Source organism: Saccopteryx leptura, chromosome 10 (genome assembly GCF_036850995.1).
Source record: "Saccopteryx leptura isolate mSacLep1 chromosome 10, mSacLep1_pri_phased_curated, whole genome shotgun sequence".
Lineage (NCBI taxonomy): Eukaryota > Metazoa > Chordata > Mammalia > Chiroptera > Emballonuridae > Saccopteryx > Saccopteryx leptura.
The window spans coordinates 24,876,244-24,896,812 of NC_089512.1; the positions used below are offsets into that span (position 1 = coordinate 24,876,244).

General features: G+C 43.4%; 1 protein-coding gene across 3 annotated transcripts in view; it reads right to left on the minus strand.

Annotated features, from left to right (window-relative positions):
* RARB (retinoic acid receptor beta) overlaps positions 1 to 20,569 on the minus strand; it is a 187,380-nt gene that overhangs the window by 100,065 nt on the left and 66,746 nt on the right. For all 3 annotated transcript variants that reach the window (XM_066350850.1, XM_066350848.1, XM_066350849.1), the window contains exon 3: positions 8,253 to 8,394. In XM_066350850.1, coding sequence (XP_066206947.1) covers positions 8,253 to 8,364 — 112 coding nt within the window. In that variant the 5' untranslated portion in view covers positions 8,365 to 8,394. The remainder of the gene's footprint in view (positions 1 to 8,252; positions 8,395 to 20,569) is intronic.

Below are 20,569 nucleotides of genomic sequence, written 5' to 3' on the forward strand. Positions count from 1 at the left end.
CCCCCAGCTCGGGTCAACTCCAAAGCCCTCTGCTCCCTCCTTTGCTCTGTCCTGTTGTGTGATGGAAACTTCTCCTTTTTCTAAGGTGAGAATACGTTGTGCATTCCCCGTTCCAGGAGACAGGCTGCAGAGAGAAATGTGTTAGTCAAGCTGAAGGAATTTTAATACTTCCTTCGCAGTCTGAGTGTTAATGGGCTTCCAGTCCCACAGTGGCAGTGACGTCACTGGGCTGTCTGTGCCCGAATGGAATTTGGGTGTTTTGTGTTTTTTTTTTGGTGTGTTTTTTTTTTTTCTGTTTTTTTAAATCTCCTGGACAGATGCAGAAAAACATTAACATTCGGCAAGGGGAACGGGGCAGCAGATTTTTAGTTTCAAGCTCTGATGACAGTTTTAAATATAAAAATATCAAGTTTCCAGCTTTTCATTTACTTTTGGGGGCCCTGGGGGGAACAGGAGAAGGTGTGTGTGGGGGGGAGGGGGGGTCAATGCTCCTCTCTGGTGAGCAGAACAAAATGACCACAGTGAACCTTGGAAACGTAGTAACAGGCCTGCTGTAACTGGGGAACAAATGAAGAAATAAACTAAAATTAGAAAGACATTAAGTGCCCTGATGATGATTTTTATGTAATTTCCCAAGTACACAGGGCAACCTACAATATGAATTTCCTCATTATTAAGCCAGTAAAATCCAGCCGTAGAACCAATGCACGCATCAATATAATTTGTGCACCAACAAAAGTGATTTTAACTGAGGTTAAGTGCCTTTAATCCAAAAGGTTTGTTTTAATGTAAGTTTATCACTAAAGGGGAAATGAGAGAAACACGGAATAACAGAAACCTCTCGCGGAAGTATCTAAGCATCCGTACAAAGCACATTCATTCTATCCAATCGACCCATGGGGACGTTCGTGTCTAAAGTATAAATCGGAATTTAGAGACTTTATAAAAAGCTGTTTTTAAGCTCAATACGCCCCAAATGAGAAGGTGTCGATGAGTGCTTAGGGACTCTTAAATTCAGAGATTATTCAATTGCTCTATTCTACAAACACACTTATGACTTTGTCATAGCAAAAAACGCTGTGAAATAAACGTTAAACAGCATTCTCAAACAGAATCAAAGACATGCTCTGCCCACCACTCAAAAGGCACGGATCATATACGCATGAGCTCAAAGAGCAATCTGAAGAGGCTCCTTTGTGAATTAATGGCCTGTGGTTTTCAGAAAGAAAAGAAATAGAATGGGATGGCAGTCACAATACCTTGCCTAGTATTTCTGCTATAGACACAGGGTGGGGGATACCCCATCTGGAAACGCAGAGGATCATGGGAACTGGTCAAACGTTAGAAGCATTCAGGGTCCACTACATTCCCTTCATCACAGCATGCACGTCTTGATTCTGGCCTAACTCTTTTCTCCCACGTGTCCTGTTGGCCTCCAATGTCTACCCCCTCCCTGGATCCTTTTCTTTTGTCAATGAGCAAATTGATAGTCAAGGTTTACCCCCCCGCCAAGTGAGTGAGCCCTAAACCCTACCACTTGTCCATTTTCGCCTGTCCACCCGTCTTCCGAACGGGTCCTTCGCCACATGTAGCCCCCACAAGATGCCAGCTCAGTTCAACTGTTTTCAGTAGCACACACACTAGAAGATCTAATGTCTTCTAGGGGAGGGAACTGGTGAGAGAAAGCAGATTGTGGAGACACTGTTGTCTAAACAGGATTAAAAGCATTGATTCTCACATCCCGCTCTGGCTCTTAGTCAACCCTAATGTTCCTCTTACCCTGGTAGAAAACACAAACCCAAAAAGTTGAATTACCTGTTCTGGGCCCGGATCAAAGAAGCTAATGACCGAGAGCCGAACAGATGCACTCCCAGAATTGTTCTGTGTCTGACAGCTTCTCAGAAAGTAAAGCCAGGCAGACGCTGGTTCTGGTTGTCTTTTCAAACGACCACATTTACCCACCTGCCCAATCTAACTTCGCTGAGCAACGCGTCATGCTAACGGGGACTACAGAGTGAGGAAGACTACAGAGAGAGGAAGACTTGATGCATGCCTTTTAGGAATTTATAATGAAGCTGGGGATCCTCCCTGGAGTGTGAAGAATCACACTGTAACAAAGTTTGTGGTTCATAGAGTTGTGTTCAAAGCACACTACCGGGACACAGGGGGAAGGAGTAACTAACTGCCTAGAGGGTAGAGTGCGGTCTAGTGAAGGCTTCAAAGAGGAAGTGAGATTTCAGCAGGCTGCTGGGGCTCAACTGAAGGAGGAGGTGGAAGCTCAGTGCAGGGGCACAGCCTCTGCAAAAATACGGAGGTAGGAGGCTCACAGATCATCGGCATAGCTCAGCGTGGCTGGAAGCCGCGGTGTCTTTTGGGAGGGGATGAGCAGATGAGCCGGGGAGCTGGAGACAAGATCACAGAGCAGTCATCAGTGGCATACCTGATTACTGGGTGAGCCACGTAGAGCAGAAGTAACCAAGCTATAGCCTTCAGGCTAAAATGCAGCCCTTCACCTGCTTTTGTAAAACAAAGTATTATTGGAACACAACTGCACCCGTTTATTATGTATTTCCTATGGCTGCTTTTGTGCTACATCAGAATTGAGAGATTGAAAGAGATCATGGGACCCACAAAGCCAAAAATATTTTCTATTAGGCCCTTTTAAAAGACATTTGCTAATCCCTGGCTTAAAGGTTTGAACTGTTCGTTTGAATATCTGTAACTGACTCAGACAGCGTTGTCAGACTTTCTACACTCTTACAGTCCCTACAGAGCGTCAGTCTTAAAGCTTCTCCTTCCCTACCATGGACAATTAGCTGTTTACCTGCAGCGTAAGATTGTCCGGACATCTCTTTCACGATCCCAAATTTGATGTCTTCATTTATTGTTTCTCTTTTTTATGTCTCGTTTTTATTGGAGGGCTTAGTCACATCCTTGCCCGTGCTGACATCGTTATAAGCCTCCCATCCCACCAGCACAAGCTCATCACTCAACTTGGAGTCATTCTGCTTCCTTTGCCTCCCTCCCAAGTTCTTCATAAATTTTTGTACCACTTTTAGAATGTTGCTGAGAATCGATTTTTTTCACTTGCTGTTACTGCTTTCAAATTCTATGCTCTGACAAATAGCTATTCCTCTGTAAAAAAGGCTCGCCTAGCCTTACAAACTCCTTGGAAAATATAAGGTACGCCAACCAGCATTTACCGAATGGAAGAATGAAGAAATAGTCATGCTTTTCTGAAGGGCCACACTAAAGGATTTCTTTTACTACTAAATCTCCCTATACATTTAAAACCAAATTTGGTCTATAAAAATTAAATTTGCACATCATTTCCCAGGGGGTATACCTCTAATACAGAGCAAGGAGTGTGATCATTGTTTTATTAACCACTGGCAATAAAGTAGAGTTGAAAAGGTAACTCAGAGTATTTTGTTTTTTTTTTTTTAATTTATTTAGGTTAACTCAGAGTTTTAAAAGCTGCCTTAAATAGCACACAGGGTTTATTACTACCTGGGTCCAAATCTCCTTCTGTGTTACTTTGAGTAAGTTAATTAACCTCTCTGTGCCTCAGCTTCCACATCAGCCAAAAAAAGGGGGGGGGGTAGAGAGACAAGGATTTTAACTAACCTATCACACAGATATTGTGAGGGTCAAGCGGGATAAAGTATATATTTAAAGAGGGTAACTTGGTGCCTGGCACAAGGGGAACATCTCACTGTAGCTATTACTATAATATGGTTCTTAGGTTTTGTTCTTTCTCTTTCTTCTGCCCACTCCCTCCTCCTCGCTCTCCCCCTCCCATCTTCTCTTTCTCTCTCCCACCCCCACCAGCCTGAAGAACAAGAATATGTGGGGAACAGCACTGTGTGACATCCGGTAGACATAAGGTATAGCCTTTGCCTCCTGACTTCCGATTTTCCCACTGAGGAGCACGTCCTCCCACACTCCCAGCCCGCCCATGCGTTTGGGTGAGGTCAAACTCAACCCTGTCTCCCACCGCCTGGCACGTGATGCAGACCGAGTCAATCACAGTGTTCTACCCCGCCCCCAAAGGCAGCGTACTCCTAGCGGGGCACATGACCTAAGTTAGGCCAGTCCCAGTTGGTCCCTAGGCACTAGGGGAGTCTGCTGTTGCTGGGTAGACTATTGGTCTGGAGCTGTTGAAAGCCATCTTTCTTAGCCATGGGGAAAACCTTCCCAGAAGTGAAACCAACATAGCCCAAAGCAGCTATGTATGACAGATGAAGAGGAACGGTGCCCTGAGAACGAACACGAGCCCTTGGACCCAGCTGTGTTACCCTGAACTATTTAGTTGTAATAACGATTTTTTTTTTTTTTTTTAGCTTACGTCAGTTTGAGCTGGGTTTTCTGTGGCTTGCATCCAAAGAGTTCTGACACACTAACAAACTGGCCTGGCCTAAGGCTAGAATTGAATGCAAATCTTGCTAATCTTGGAATTGCAAAGAAAGCAGGGCAAAGAGAGGTGGCAGGCATGCGTTGTGGTCCTGGCCTGTCTGTAGCCAGTTGGGGGCTGCTGGGAAACCCGTGTCATCTTTCTGTGTACTTGTATGTCAAATGAGAGAGGTGAGTGAAAATCAATCTCTGAGATACCTTTTCAGTTCTAACGTTCCAGGAGCCTGTTATTCTTGGGTTCCTTTCAGTTGCGTACACTGCGGGTATAAATGGTTACCGATTCTCTTATTTTCCTGTTTCCTTAAATTTCAACTTTCAAATATTATATTAGAGCCTCAGTTCCCTGTAGTCCAAGTGTTTTATTTCTTTCCTTTCGATTTCCTTCTATGCAAAATATATTTAATTTTGTGTACTTGGGCATAACGATCCCATTTTCTTCCCATTTCTATATTTTTAAATCTAATGAAGGTGACACATTCCTTGAGGGTTGAAACTAGAGTTTGCCTGTGGGTGTAAACATTATTTTTTTTAATTGCTAACCAAGTTGCCAGTTTTTACAGAGCAGCAGGATATGGGTTTTAAGTACTGTAAGCAGGAAATGGGTCTCCAGCCCACACTAAATACATGCAAAAGTACTGATTTTCCTTGAGTCCGCATTTGGCTTACTCATTTATAATTTCAGCCTGGACTGAAATTCTCCCACTGAACTACAGTGTGACATCCACATCCATAGAATGTCAGACCAAAAATGGAACATTAGGTGATGACCCATTACCCTGTGAGTCTCACTTATACCAACAAATAATCTAGCTATTTCAGGTCAATATCATGCTTTTCTCTTCAATGGTAGAATGTGAGGCCTAAGCTAAGTGAATATCGTTTCATATCTTCACATTCATTGATTTTCAGTCATTCAATAGAACTAAAGTTTGGAGGGATTAAAAGGACCTGGCTGAAATGTGGCCAGTTGACCCATCATCTCGAGATAGAACCATCCAGAGGAAAAAGACACTCCCGCCCCCCAAAGGAAATGACAGATGCAGAATGCCTTCCTGTCTGATGACCCAATTCATTCTTGTTCATCAGGATCTTAAATATAAACACCACCAAACCCCAACTGCCTTAATGGTTACTTCTTGGAAAATATAACAAAATGATCTGAAGGTAGAGGTTTCAGGGTTGGTTGGTTTAGCAATTCAATGATGCCATTCAGGGTGCGATTTCTGCCTTTCTACCCTTCCATCCACAGTGCCTGCTTTGTCCTACAATGGACTTTCCTTGGGGGAAAGGATAGCTCCTTGTGGCTACTTGCTTCCTTATTTATGTGCATTGGAAGTGAGGGAATCTCTGTCCCAATATTCTAAGCATGAATCTTATTGTTTTGAGAACTTTATTTTGATGAAATTTCAAATTTGATGAAAAGTTGCAAGAATTGTACAAAAAATTCCTGTATATTCTTCTTCCAGATTCATAATTCTTGATATTTTGCTACATTTTCTTTCTTTTCTCTTTCTTTTTCTTTCTTTCTCTCTCTCTCTTTCTTTCTTTCTCTTGCTACACACACACACACACACGCACGCACGCACATACAACCTCTTGAACCATGAAGAGTTAGTTGCAGACATTGAGATTAAGAACATTCTCTTATGTAACAACAACAGCCCAGTGATCACAGTCAGGAAATTTAAAGTTGATACAATGCTATATCATCTATAGTTCATAGTCATATCTCACTAATTGTCATAATCATGTCCTTTATAGCTATTTTACCTCTGACCTAGGATCCAACCTGGATTTTGCATTGCATTTAGTTGTTGTGACTCTTTTAATCAGGTGACTTCAGTCTATCTTTGTTTTGCATAATCTTGGCATTTTTAAAGGGGACTGGCTATTTTTTTGTAATTGGGCTATTTGCTTTCTTATTATTGAGTCTTTAGAGGTTTTCTATACTCTAGACACAAGTCCTTTATCAGATGTTTGGAAATATTTTCTCCTAGCCTGTGGCTTGTCTTTTCTTTCATTTCACAGTGTCTTTCAGAAAACAGACACTTTTAATTTTGATAAAGTCTAAGTCATCATTTTTTTTTTCTTTTATGGATCATGAACATGAGTCTTGAATTCATCCTCATTGACCTGGACAGGTTACATGTTCACACCATGAACCAATGACTGTAGCTGAGACCTAGAAAATGCTAATTGGCTCAAGTCAGCTGAGTTGGTCCCAGCCCTAAAGTTTTCCCAGAAGCGTAGAAATCCAAGAGGGAGAAAAGTGAATTAAGCTCTGGGTACAAACAGGATGGTGGGTAGGACATCGAGATACATTCCCAAGCAGTGGCTCCCTCAGAGAGCCCGTGTGCTGGGCAAGCCCCCTCGGAGCAATGATGTGTGTGGCTCCGGAGCGTCCCCTCCTCGGTCAGTCTCCTTCTCCACGGCCACATTTCTCGTCTCCAAAATCCAAGAGCCCTTCCCTGTAACATAAGTCTTCAAAACCCAATGTCGAAATCTTAGAGGGTAGTGGTCATGTCTCAGGCACCTCGAGTCCCCTCCCAGCACTGAGTCCAGTGCCCCAGTCACAGTCTGCCTTCGCCAGATCCCCAAGTGATGGGCTGAATGGAGCAACAGCAATCCCATAAAGTGCCTCACCGGCGCATATCCCAACACCTTCCCTAGGCCGCCTGAACCAAGCCGTTCTGCCTGTCAGCTTCTTATTCCCCACATTCGAAAGCACCAGAGAGGCCCTGGCCGGTTGGCTCAGCGGTAGAGCATCGGCCTGGTGTGCAGGGGACCCGGGTTCGATTCCCGGCCAGGGCACACAGGAGAAGTGCCCATTTGCTTCTCCACCCCCCCCCTCCTTCCTCTCTGTCTCTCTCTTCCCCTCCCGCAGCCGAGGCTCCATTGGAGCAAAGATGGCCTGGGCGCTGGGGATGGCTCCTTGGCCTCTGCCCCAAGCGCTAGAGTGGCTCTGGTCTCAGCAGAGCGACACCCCAGATGGGCAGAGCATCGCCCCCCTGGTAGGCAGAGCGCCCCCCCCCCCCCCGTGGGCGTGCCGGGTGGATCCTGGTCGGGCGCATGCGGGAGTCTGTCTGACTGTCTCTCCCCGTTTCCAGCTTCAGAATAAAATATATATATATACAAAAAAAAAAAAGCACCAGAGAGAGAGTGTAAAAATGAAAATGTTTGTATTCTGCCTATAGGAAAGCATGCTATTTCAAGTCCCGATAATCAGATGTTTATGGACCATTACTTTTTAATCTACTAAAATGTTGTTTTTTACATTAATGAAGTTTATAATTGTTTAGAAAGGGGGGGGGTGGCTGAGAGAAAAAAAAAAGCCAATATGCCAAATTTCTCCATGTTTCTTTCACAACAAAAATTTTACATTTCCTCCCCTCTGAAAAAGGGCAAACTATCATGACTGTCAACATTCATGCCTCTTGTCTCCTTTTATTCTCACCAGTACAGGGCAAACTCTTCACTCCCACTGTCAAGACGGGAACATGGAGTCCCCGAGTGGCTGTGTGGTACGTTCATTCGCGTTACTAAGCGGCTCTGAGATAGGCAGAGTTAGTAACTGTTCTTAGATACAAACCTGCCATCCACGACACCCAGCTCCTGCCTTTTCACCAGCTGCCACTCAAGTTTTATCTGAAAAATCCCCCCCCCCCCCAGTCACTCTATTTTCATGCCGTCTCTGTTTACACCTGCCCCTGGCGATGTATCATTAGTGTCATGCCTGAATTCCACACGCTGACGCCCCCCACGACTGGATTTGGGAAGCCGAGCCAGTCATAGTGACAGATAAGGCAAGCGGGAGAAGAAAATGTGGAGGATCCACTTACATTCTTTGGACATTCCCACTTCAAAGCACTTCTGGAGTCGGCAGTACTGGCATCGATTCCTGGTGACTTTATTAATAACACAGTTCTTATCTCGGTGACAAGTGTAAATCATGTTCTTCTGAATACTTCTGCGGAAGAACCCCTGCAAGCGAGCAAGCAAGAGGAGAAAACTAAGTAAAATGACGGAGTTTCCTGAGAAATCAAAGCCAACCTTATCAATGCATTGATTGCTCATTCTGAGTAATGATGTGACGGCAGCCGGGAAGTTAACTTATTTAAGCCTTAACATCCTTGTGAGATATTAATAGTCAGTTCTCTCTCTCTTTCTTTTTTTTTTTGCAAACCAGAGAGCGCCTTTTAATCAAAAACTAGGCATGACCGTTATTATCTTGCTGGAGGAAATTAATACCAAGCTGATTCACTTGGAAAACATAATGTGGAGCTGGGTTCCCTCCAAATAGGCTAACTTCATAAGTGGTTCCCTTGTTGGCCAGCATGATTTCAGACGGGCCCGCTATCAAGAAACCCAATAGAAGAGGCATCATAGCTGCAAAAGAAATGATTGGATTAGTTGACAGAATTAGGTCTTCTCAAAGGAGTGTTCTCTGAGTTCTTTTACAGTTTCAACTCCTGGTATAACATGTAAAATATGATTTAATTTACGAAGTGTTTAGGAAAAAAAAATTATCCAGAAAACAAAACAGAAAAATGACTGCCTATTTAATGGCATATTAGAGCTGTCCTTTCCAATATAATAACCACTAATCACATGGAATTATTTAAATAAAAATTAATGGAAATTTGAAATAAAATTAAATTTTCAATTCCTCATTTTCACCAGCTACATTTCAAATGCCCAATAACTACGTATGGCCAGGGGCTACCACACTGCATAGCACATACATTATTTTTACAACTGCAGAAAGTTCTAGCGGGCGGCACTATACTACATCGTCGACTGACCAGCTTACCTAAGAGTCACTCTGTTCGACTTTCCACGGGGTGAGGCAAAAGCAGGTTTATAGTGTTCAAATGAAAAAGAATAATTTATAGGTAATAATACAAGAATAAACTGGCTTTTGCATACTCACAGCTGTGAACTTACTCTTGCCTCACCCTGTACTGACTATTGATTGGACCCAGAGTCTGTACGAATAGTAGAAGACTGGGAAATTTAAAATAATGCTTGTCCAGCATAGGCACAAAGGATTTCTGCTTGGTTGAAATATACCCCCCAAAATTACTGTTTCATTGCCTGGTAGGACATTAATGAATTTTGTATCTAACTTTGCAATCTTATTCCAACATTCCTTCTTCTCTTTATTTTATCCATCCATCCATCCATCCATCCATCCATCTACCTACCCATCCATCCTACCTAGCCACCTACCTAGATGTTTTTCTCATATCCTTCTTTGAACCAGCTTTGTCACCCTACTGGTTTCCTCATTAATGAGATAAATACGTCTTCAATGTGTGCTTACTGAATATTTGGATGAGTTACTTTTTTTTAACTCATTGAAAATTATGTTTTGACAAAAGAGGCCCCATTTCTCCTCATTTTTGTGAAACACTGATATAATAGCAGGGTTTCCGCTCCATGAGCACAGGGTCCCGACCAGCTCTTTGTTCTCCCCATTTCTACCAGAGAGCTTTGCAGACAACAAGTAATCTAGAGACGCTTGTTAAATTCACAGATGAATGAATAGAGAGCTAAGGGTGGACCTTTTTTCTCTTCTATTGCTCAACACAAAACCTCTATGTTGTGATGAGTAGTAAAAGTGAGAACTTATACATTCTCAAATGAGATGTGACTTTCCTCTACATCAGAAACGATTCTCTTGAACGTAAGAAATGCACCATCAAAATGTGTTGAATGGCAAATCAAGATTCTCCGTCTGAGCTCAACTTTTCCTGCAGTACATTAACACCCCAGGAGCCGGAACTAAAAACATTCAAAGCTAAAGCCCACGAGCCAAGGAAGCTCATGCAACACACATTGTTTAGGATATTTACGTGGGCACCCTAGGATTCTAATGTCTAAATAGACATATTTTTACCGACATACTTCAACTGTAAACGCCTGGAAATCTTGTTTAAGGTGGCTGCTCCTGTCACATCCCAGACACGCACATTTTCCAAGAAAACACAGTTTCTTTTTATACCTCTGGAGCTACAAATATGCTCAGAATCTAAAATAACAGGTTACAAATACTTTGAAACCCTCACTAAATCTGTGCAGGGCGGTCATCTCAGAACACGTCTTTGCCCGCAAAGAAATACCTACAGGACCCTTTTGGCTGCCAGATGCACACACTCACTGTACGTGAACTTCAAGGCTTTTCTGCCCCAAACCACCAAAATGGTGGAGGACCCCATCTTTTTACACATGTAGGAAGCAAACGAGCTATGGACAAAGGTGGCCTCCCTGTCTTAAACACTGAATATTTAGTTCAGCAAATTCTTATTAGTGAGCGACCGTGGAGGAGAGAAAAACAATCTTACGAGGCTCAGATGAAAGAAGAAGACAGCATTAAAGAACATTATATGTCACTAATTATCCCGTCAGTGTGGTCCAGTAACAATGACGGCAGAAACTAAATAGGACTTCTTAGTTTTCCAAATCAGATTTTTTTTGGCTGGATTTCAGGAGAAGGTCTAAGTTCCAGTAAATCATTTCCACCAAGGTAGAATACTTGCTGACTCTACTATACACTGGGAGGTATTTTTATGCATGAGTTGGGTAAACAGAAATGCCTTCTGAGGTCAAAAAGCAGTTTACATCATATGCATCCTCCTTCTCCCTAGTAGATATTGTGAATTGTTACACAAAACTGGCTCTCTCTGACCACAACTTTTTTCTTCTTCTTCTTCGTTTTGTGACAGGGACAGAGAGCGGGACAGATAGGGACAGACAGGCAGGAAGGGAGAGAGATGAGAAGAATCAAGTCTTCTTCATTGTGGCTCCTTCGTTGTTCATTGATTGCTTTCTCATATGTGCCTTGACCAGGGGGCTACGGCAGAGCAGATTGACTCCTTGCTCAAGCCAGGACCATGGGGTCATGATCCTGTGCTCAAGCCGGTGACCTTGGGAGTTTCGAACCTGGCTCTTCTGCATCTCAGCCCGACACTCTATCCACTGCGCCACCGCCTGGTCAGGCCCGACCACAGCTTTGAAGATCCAGTGTGTTTGTGTGTAGGGATGATGCCACTTAAGTTTTATTTAGGTTGACTCTTTTTATATTTAACCCTATTTAAAAGGGAAACATTTAAACTCTAGCTTAACTGGAAAACCAGCCCCAACTGCTGATATCAGAAGGCACTCATGAAACAAAATGGAAGTCACCAAACAACAACCAGGTGTTATTTCACTCTCTCTGGATCTGGAAAGGGCTTGGAGCCCCAGGCCTCCTTACTCCTTGCTGAAAAGGGAGCTGTGCAGGCATTAGAGGGGAATCAGCACTAACCTGAGACGCTCTCTTGGAAGAATTCAGAGAAAATAAACATAGTTTTATCACTATGTAATTCAAAGGGTTTTAAAGCCATGAATCCATCCCACTTAAAGCCGGGAGCCTCAAACTTTGAGAAACAAAACTGTAACCTAAAGGTTGTCATCGGTAAATGAAGGCTTTAGAAGTGGTGCCTTCATTCAAGTGTGATAGTTTTTGAAGCCAGTAGTTGGGTAGAGACACATCTGGAGGAGAAAAAGACTTCAAGGCTAAGCATAGGAAGAGAAAGGATTTGGTCCTGTTTGGAGGAGCAGTCCAAAGGGACAGAGAAGGGCGGAGGCAGGAGAGGAAGAGCCTTGGTGAGGAAGTCACGGTGCCTGGTGGCAGCCTCTTCATTACCACCGTGTGGCTTGGGCCAGGTCACAGCCCTAGGGGTTCTGCTCTCATCTCTGAAGTGAGAGGCTGATGCTTTATTTCTTTTTTTTTTTTTTTTTTCCTGAAGCTGGAAACAAGGAGAGACAGTCAGACAGACTCCCGCATGCGCCCGACCGGGATCCACCCGGCACGCCCACCAGGGGCGAAGCTCTGCCCCTCCGGGGCGTCGCTCTGTTGCGACCAGAGTCACTCCAGCGCCTGGGGCAGAGGCCAAGGAGCCATCCCCAGCGCCCGGGCCATCTTTGCTCCAATGGAGCCTCAGCTGCGGAAGGGGAAGAGAGAGACAGAGAGGAAGGAGAGGGGGAGGGGTGGAGAAGCAGATGGGCGCTTCTCTTGTGTGCCCTGGCCGGGAATCGAACCCGGGACTTCTGCACGCCAGGCCGATGCTCTACCACTGAGCCAACCGGCCAGGGCCTATTTCTTTTTATTTTTAAAAGTTTATTTAGAAATTAAATTTAATGGGGTGACGTTTATATGGGCAAATCATCTTTGACAAAGAAGCCAAAAAACACACAATAGCGAAAAGAAAGCCTCTTCAACAAATGGTGCTGGGACAATTGGAAAGTCACATGCAAAAGAATGAAACTTGACTACTGTTTATCCCCATGCACCAAATTTAATTTAAAATGGATCACAAAGACCTAAATATAAGATCTGAAACAATAAATTACATAGAAGAAAACACAGGTACTAAACTCATGGGCCTTCGTCTTAAGAGAATATTGTATGAATTTGACCCCAAAGGCAAGGTAAGTAAAGGCAAAAATAAATGAATGTACTATATTAAGCTAAAAAGCTTCTGTACAATAAAAAACTGACAGAAAAAAAAAGGCAGCCAATCAAAGAGGAGTTAATATTTACAAACAACAGCTCTAATGAGGAGTTAATATCTAAGCTATATAAAGAACTCACAAAGCTCAACAACAAACAAATAATCTAATTAAAAAATGGGTGGCTTATTTCTAAATTCCCTTCCAACTATAAATTTCTGGGATGTAATCACACCAGGGAACGATGAGTTTAGATAGCTTCAGAGCTGAGAACGAGGGAGTTTCTATGGACAAAAAAAATAGCCAAAGAGGAAGAGGTGTCAGAAGACTAAGGAAGACCTGTGTGGATAAGACAACAATTTCTTGGGACTAATCTGGGCTTAACTGACACCCAAATGAGGGCTTTTGTAAAGCTTTCACATTTATCTTGGAACTGAGTCTTTACCCCTGTGACGGACCTCAGACAGAAATATGTGGTTGGATTGAAGGAGAAGCACTTCAATAACTGGCCCATAAGCTCATGGCTCTAAGTTTTCAGGTCTGGTTTTCTGACACCAAGTCTAGAGTTGCTGACATCACAATTTTACTCTCTCGTTTTTCTGGAACATTCTTTTCTAAGTAAATTTAGAAAAGTTCTATCAGGTCTTCAAGATGTAGGTCACCTCATCCAGGAAGACATCTTTTTTTTTTTTTTTTGTATTTTTCTGAAGCTGGAAACGACGAGGCAGACAGACTCCAGCATGCACCCAACCGGGATCCACCTGGCATGCCCACCAGGGGGCGATGCTCTGCCCATCTGGGGCATTGCTCTGTTGCAACCAGAGCCATTCTAGTGCCTGAGGCAGAGGCCATGGAGCCATCCTCAGCGTCCGGGCCAACTTTGCTCCAATGGAGCCTTGGCTGTGGGAGGGGAAGAGAGAGACAGAGAGGAAGGAGGGGGAGGGGTGGAGAAGCAGATGGGCGCTTCTCCTGTGTGCCCTGGCCGGGAATTGAACCCGGGACTCCTGCACGCCAGGCCGACGCTGTACCACTGAGCCAACCAGCCAGGGCCCAGGAAGGCCTCTTTGATAGGTCCATGTACACCTGAATGCTTCCTCCTCTAGGCAACCTTGATATTTTGCTTTTTCCTTCTCTAGTTCAACTATGTAAGTATGATATTTAAAATATTAAACAATAGCACTATCTACCTCCGAAGTTCCATGGGCAACATCGGAGAATGCCAGCCTGTGGCCGTGGATCACAGCCTCAGGGAGCTCAATGGGCATCATGTATTGCCACATAGATGTCACAGTAACACCACTGAGTGTGACATCTTTCCTGCTGTAATCCTGGCCTCACAGACAGAGGCGGGGGAGAATGGGCACGGGGATCAGCTCCCCAGAATTAAAGTGGGCAGGTGGACAGGTTGGGAGGTTCCAGTATGGTCTTGGGGCAGGGCTCAGTGTGATTCCTCTGGAATCGAGACAGTAAACTTGGGGGAGGGGGGGGAAAGACTTGAGGCAATGGGTATTAAACAAATGGTAGGAAAACATTCCACCATTTCAACACCTAATAAAACTGTATTGGTATATAGCCCCAGGATTGGGACAGATCCTGACATACAGTAGACATTCAATACATAAAAGTTGATTGAATGAATGAACAAACTCTTCAGCTATAACTAAAACCAGATGGATAGTCCTGGATATATTCAACCTTAATTCCATTAAAATTTTTCAATAGTAATGTATCCCTTGAGGATGATATTATCTGTACTTAAGAAAATAAGAAATGAATGCTATTGTACTATAGTTTTAAAATGTTGCCTTTGGAAAAACTGAATAAATGGTATATAGGGAAAAAAGAAGCAAGTCAATTTCTCTGAAGTTAATAGACGATCCACTTATTTGAGTTGTAATCAGGATAGTTAATCAGGACTTCTGTGGATTAATCATGATTGGTGTTGGTTAACTATGATTTCTGTTGTTAATTATAACTTCTGTTGGTTAATCATGACTCCTTAGTTAATCATGACTTTAGTTGGTTAAGTATGACTTTTGTTGGTTAATGATGACTTTTGTCTAATCATGGTTTCCACAGATTAATCATGACATCTGTTGTTTGTGATAGTCAAAGCCAGTATCACAATTAACACTCTCAATACCTGGAACAAGAAGCTGTATCTTCATCACAAACTGAGTCAAGTGTTTTCTAATCATGAATTTTTCAACCTTTCTTGCCTCATAATCTTCTATTTTTGCTATTAAAGAACTAAGGTCTCCCTAACAAGGGGGAAAATACTCATATGGTAGAGAAGGCCACACGTGCGTTAGAGCCACCTGGTTCATATCATGGAATGCCCGTATCTTACTCAGATTACCTGTCTCCCATTGGGGGTAGGAGGCTCCATTGTTCTGACTAATCTTCTATTATCTACAGTGCAGAAACAATCCTAAAGCAGATGGAAAGACAGACTCTTTTAAAACTAAATATTCTATACCTAAAAAAAATCTAAATTCTTAATTCTCTTGAAGGACTAGTCTCAAATCCCAAATCTACAAAGACCATGTAAAATTAAAACTGTCTTATGTCACTCTCTTCTTATTTTAATGAGATTAGGTTAGACCACCTTCCCTCTGCTAATACTCTCAAATCATTGCTCTAATTCTTGTAATTTTCTTTTTCATGCATGGAGCCTGTGTCACCTTCTAGTTTTCAGATGTTATCACACATCATATTTTCCACCTTTTCCCACAGAGGGTGATTTTTGGCAGTTTTGATACTGGCCTAGTGATTAAGAATTAGGCTTTAGTTCAGCACATGTGGATTCAAATTCTAACTGTGTCACCACCTGTGTGATGTTGAGTGAGTTAAAATAAGGCCTCAGTTTCTCTCAACTATAAAATAAGAATAATAAAACTACCTACCTCATGGGATTACTGAGTGTATCCAATTAGGGAATGCATGTAAAATATTAACACAATACTCAACACATAGCAAGTGTCCCGTGAATAGCACCTATGGTCATTGGCAAAACTCTTTTTCAAAGCTTTCTTCTGAATATCTTTCAATATACTTTATGTGTTTAAAACAAAGATTGCCAGATAGGATAGAATATTGTTCTTAACCTCTGAACAATATAGGCTCTTGTGGGTAGACAGCATCATGACTGCAAAGGCCATCTCTCTATATATTTATTCATTCACTTACTGATTCATTCCTTCAATGATAATTAACTGGAGTGGAGGCAGTAGCCTCTCTTGGGTGTACTAAGATGTACAATGGACTCTGAGTAACATGGGTTTGAACTGTTGGGTCCACTTATACATGGCTTCCCCCCCTCCCCAATAAATACGTACAGCATTGTAGATATATTTTCTCTTCCTTACAATTTTAATAACACATTTTTTTTTAAACTTATTTTACTGTAAGAATATAGTACATAATACATATAACATAAAAAGTAGGTGTTCACTGACTGTTTATGTTATCAGTAAGGCCTCCAGTCAAAAGCAGGCTCTTAGCAGTTAAGTTTTTGCGGCAGTCAAAAGTTATACCCAAAATTTCCACTGTATAACTTAGACGTCCTATTGGGTTGGTGCCCTTATACATCTTAGTCAAGGGTCAACTGTATAAGGTACGATTTCTGCCTATTCTCTATCTATCAGGAATGACAGGTCAAGTGAACACTATATAGCAGATGCCAGTGTGATAAGAGCTTTAATGGAAGCAGAAAGTGAAAAAGTGCCCAGTATAGTGCCTGGTACATAATAGGCACACATAAAATATTACTGAGTAAAGGCCATCAGAATCCAAAGGACTTAAGTGGGGAATTGGCACTTGATTCCAGCTCTAAAGAAGGGGTAGGATTTCAATGGAAAGCTCTTACCCTTATGGGTGAGCAGCAGAGATCAAGAGTGAGAAAGCACAGGAAAGGGCCAGTGGTCCAGGTTGGCAGAGATGTGAATGATGGGAGGGAGGGAGGGGGAGGGTCGGAGAAGGAGCGAGAGTGAGGGAAAGGGTGGGAGAGGGTGGAAGGGTGGGAGGGAGGGAGAAAGACAAAGCTGGAAGACAGATTGATGTTCAGACTGGGGGAGATTATGAAGCCACACATGGCATTTACTGGAGAGTCATTTATTCTTTTTTTTGTGTGTGTGTGTGTGTGTGTATTTTTCTGAAGCTGGAAACGGGGAGAGACAGTCAGACAGACTCCCGCATGCGCCCGACCGGGATCCACCCGGCACACCCACCAGGGGCAACGCTCTGCCCACCAGGGGGCGATGCTCTGTCCCTCCAGGGCATCGCTCTGCCGCGACCAGAGCCACTCTAGCACCTGGGGCAGAGGCCAGGGAGCCATCCCCAGCACCCAGGCCATCTTTGCTCCCATGGAGCCTTGGCTGCGGGAGGGGAAGAGAGAGACAGAGAGGAAGGGGGGGGTGGAGAAGCAAATGGGCGCTTCTCCTATGTGCCCTGGCCGGGAATCGAACCCGGGTCCCCCGCACGCCAGGCCGACGCTCTACCGCTGAGCCAACCGGCCAGGGCTGAGAGTCATTTATTCTTCCGCGCAGGACAGAGTTAGGGTCAGAATCATATTCTTCTAAGAGTGTTCAAGAAGCTGTGAATCACTGATTTCATCATGCTATTACTTTACACATAATAAAGTAGATAGCAAGCTCTGGGTAGCAAACAAATACTTAAAAACCCCAAGTCTGCCCTCAGATCAGGGCAGAAATATAGCCCAGGAATCCTTGATTTCTGAAATAACATTGCAATATTGCTGACTCCTACTGAATTATAAAGTTGCTTGTGAGAACTCATACTGCGGTGTTTTGAATGGAAGTTGCTTTTTAGCATAAGCACCATTTACATCAGGTTTCACACAGGCGGAATGCGTCATGATCGTTTGAAGAAAGGCACTAAGGAAAAGCTATTTTCTTATTATTTCTTTTTTTTAAAAAAGGCAACTTGGCATTATATTAGTCATAAAAAAGCATTGGATCAAGAAAAATTCACCAGAAAGTAGTGTGGGAAGCACATCTGTTTGCATTGGACTTTTGCAGAGTTAATTTCTATCCCATGCAAAGTTCAAAAGGGTAATTTCTCTTTTCCAGAGCAAAAGAAAAGAAATAAGTAAGGAACCACTTAGTTGTTTTGTCTTGGTCATGAAAAGGAAAAGACTTCAATCCCATCTCCCTCAAGAAGTAACCAGGTGGCTGACCCAAGTAATCCTTCACCCCGGCCACGGGGCTGGCCACAGGGAGGTGTGTCCCGGGCTTGCACAGAACTGTGATTCCCATTTCCAATCAGAATCCAAGATGCTGCCAGTAGGAGGAGAGTGTGGAATAATCCCATCACAGCTACTTTTGGGAAACACAGTTTTCAGACCAGGAAACACGTTGCCTTAAACAAACAAAAAACACCCTCCGGAGTGAGTGGAAGTCTATGCGTGACAATGTCTGAAAAGTTATTAATAGCAAGATTTGAGGGAGAAAGGGAAAAGTAAAGACCTTTTCACCCCACTGAAAGACAATGGGTGAGAGGGAGGGAGAAAGTGGAAAAACAGCCTACTATTCCGATGACAAACGGAAAGAGTTTCCTCCTCAACCAGGAGGGTGGGCACGAATGTGCTGCAGGGAATGCTGACCACGTCCAGGTAGGCAGGGAGGGGGGCCACACTCGGAGCCACAAAAAGGAACACAAGGTAAGATTCATACTCCAAACAAAAACGTTGAGTTCTCCCAAGGAATAGTGGATTCGAGTTATTTGTTGTTTAAAAAAAAAAAAAAAATTCCCACCAGTACATGGCCCCACTGTTAAGACTTTAGCAAAGATGAGTAAATACCTGTAGCAAAGACTGGGTGTTCTGGTGTTTACTAACCATGGCTTCTATTAGGTTCGTTATGGAGCCTCTTGCCTGCTAACTGGGAAAAGGTCTCTCTGTCCTTTCACTTTGAACCTGACCATGCATCTGAGGCCTGTCTCCTTTCAACTTTCTTGGACCAGAAGTTTCCTTCGCATGTTCTCTTTTGCCTAGGTTAGAAAAGCAAGCCTTTATTTTGGGAGATGCCTAAAAAGATGGTTCTAAAGAAGGCAATGACTACAGATTTAGCAAAAACATTGTCTCCGTGGGAACTAATCTCTCCAGAAGAGCGTGATCACAGCATTTTCCTGGACTTTGTCTGGTGAACCCCTGGAGAACTCAACCTCTGTTACACACGGAGGCCAATGCTCTCGACCCTTTTAATCCCCAATTAATTAAAACTCCCTAGGAGGCCCTGGCCGGTTGGCTCAGCGGTAGAGTGTGGGCCTGGCGTGTGGGGGACCAGGACTCGATTCCTGGCCAGGGCACACAGGAGAAGCACCCATTTGCTTCTCCACCCCACCCCCCTCCTTCCTCTCTGTCTCTCTCTTCCCCTCCCATAGCCAAGGCTCCACTGGAGCAAAGATGGCCCGGGCGCTGGGGATGGCTCCTTGGCCTCTGCCCCAGGCGCTAGAGTGGCTCTGGTCGCGGCAGAGCGACGCCCCGGAGGGGCAGAGCATCGCCCCCTGGTGGGCGGGCCGGGTGGATCCCGGTCGGGTGTATGCGGGAGTCTGTCTGACTGTCTCTCCCCGTTTCCAGCTTCAGAAAAATACAAAAAATAAAAAAATAATAAAAAAATTTTAAAAACTCCCTAGGAGTTTTAATGCAAAGGTAGCCCATGTTCTTAACTGAGAACCTGAACTCACAACACATCAGGGATCAAGGTCTAAACTTCCAAAGTTTAGATGTCCCAGTAAGGGCAGTGAGCCAATGCTTCTAGGTCACAATGAGGAACACGAGCCAGGGGGATAATGCTACTAGGTAATATCAACTAAAAATTAACAGTAAAACCAAGTAATCAATCAGTTCAACAAAATGTCTTTCCTTTTAGGTGTAAAAAAAGTAAAAAAAAAAAAAAGTCTTTTTTTATATTTCTAAAACATGACTTTGTTTAAAATAATAATATAATAAAGTGACCGGCTATCATATAGGTCTGATTATGATAACCCCTAATAGGTAGGCAATTAATCAGTGAGGTTTTATGAACAATAATCTCAAAACAAAGTTTTAGGGTAGAGAGTTTCCTAAGGCAAGTCAACACTATTAGTTAAATGGGCTCTTTTAAAAAAGTAAAGGGACCAATCACAGGCAGGCTGGCTTCGAAGTTGTGTAACCTGCACCATCACTCAGGGCGCTGTACTTAGAAGGACCCCGTGCATGGTTTATTGCTCTGCTGTCACTGTCCTGAAATTCTGAAACTTTGGAACAAGAGACATTATTTGCATGTTTCACTGGCTCTTGTAAATTACAAAGCTAGTCCTGGCTCTAGAATACCATCTACTACAGCAAAGGTTTCCAACCTTTTCCCTTCATGAGGATGTGGGAGTCCTGGGTAGTCTCTCTTTGCCTGTGGTTGACCTTAAAGCTAGGTTTTCTTTTCCTTTTTCTTTTTTTTAATTGATTTGACAGAGAGAGGAGGAGGGATGAGGCTCGAGAAGTACCAACTCATAGTTGCTTCACTTTAGATATTCATTCATTGATTGCTTGTCGTATGTGCCTTGACCAGGCAAGCCCAGGGTTTCGAACTGGCGACCTCAGCATTCCAGGTTGACAATTTATCCATTGTGCCACCAAAGCCAGTTTTAAGACTAGATTAGAAAGAAT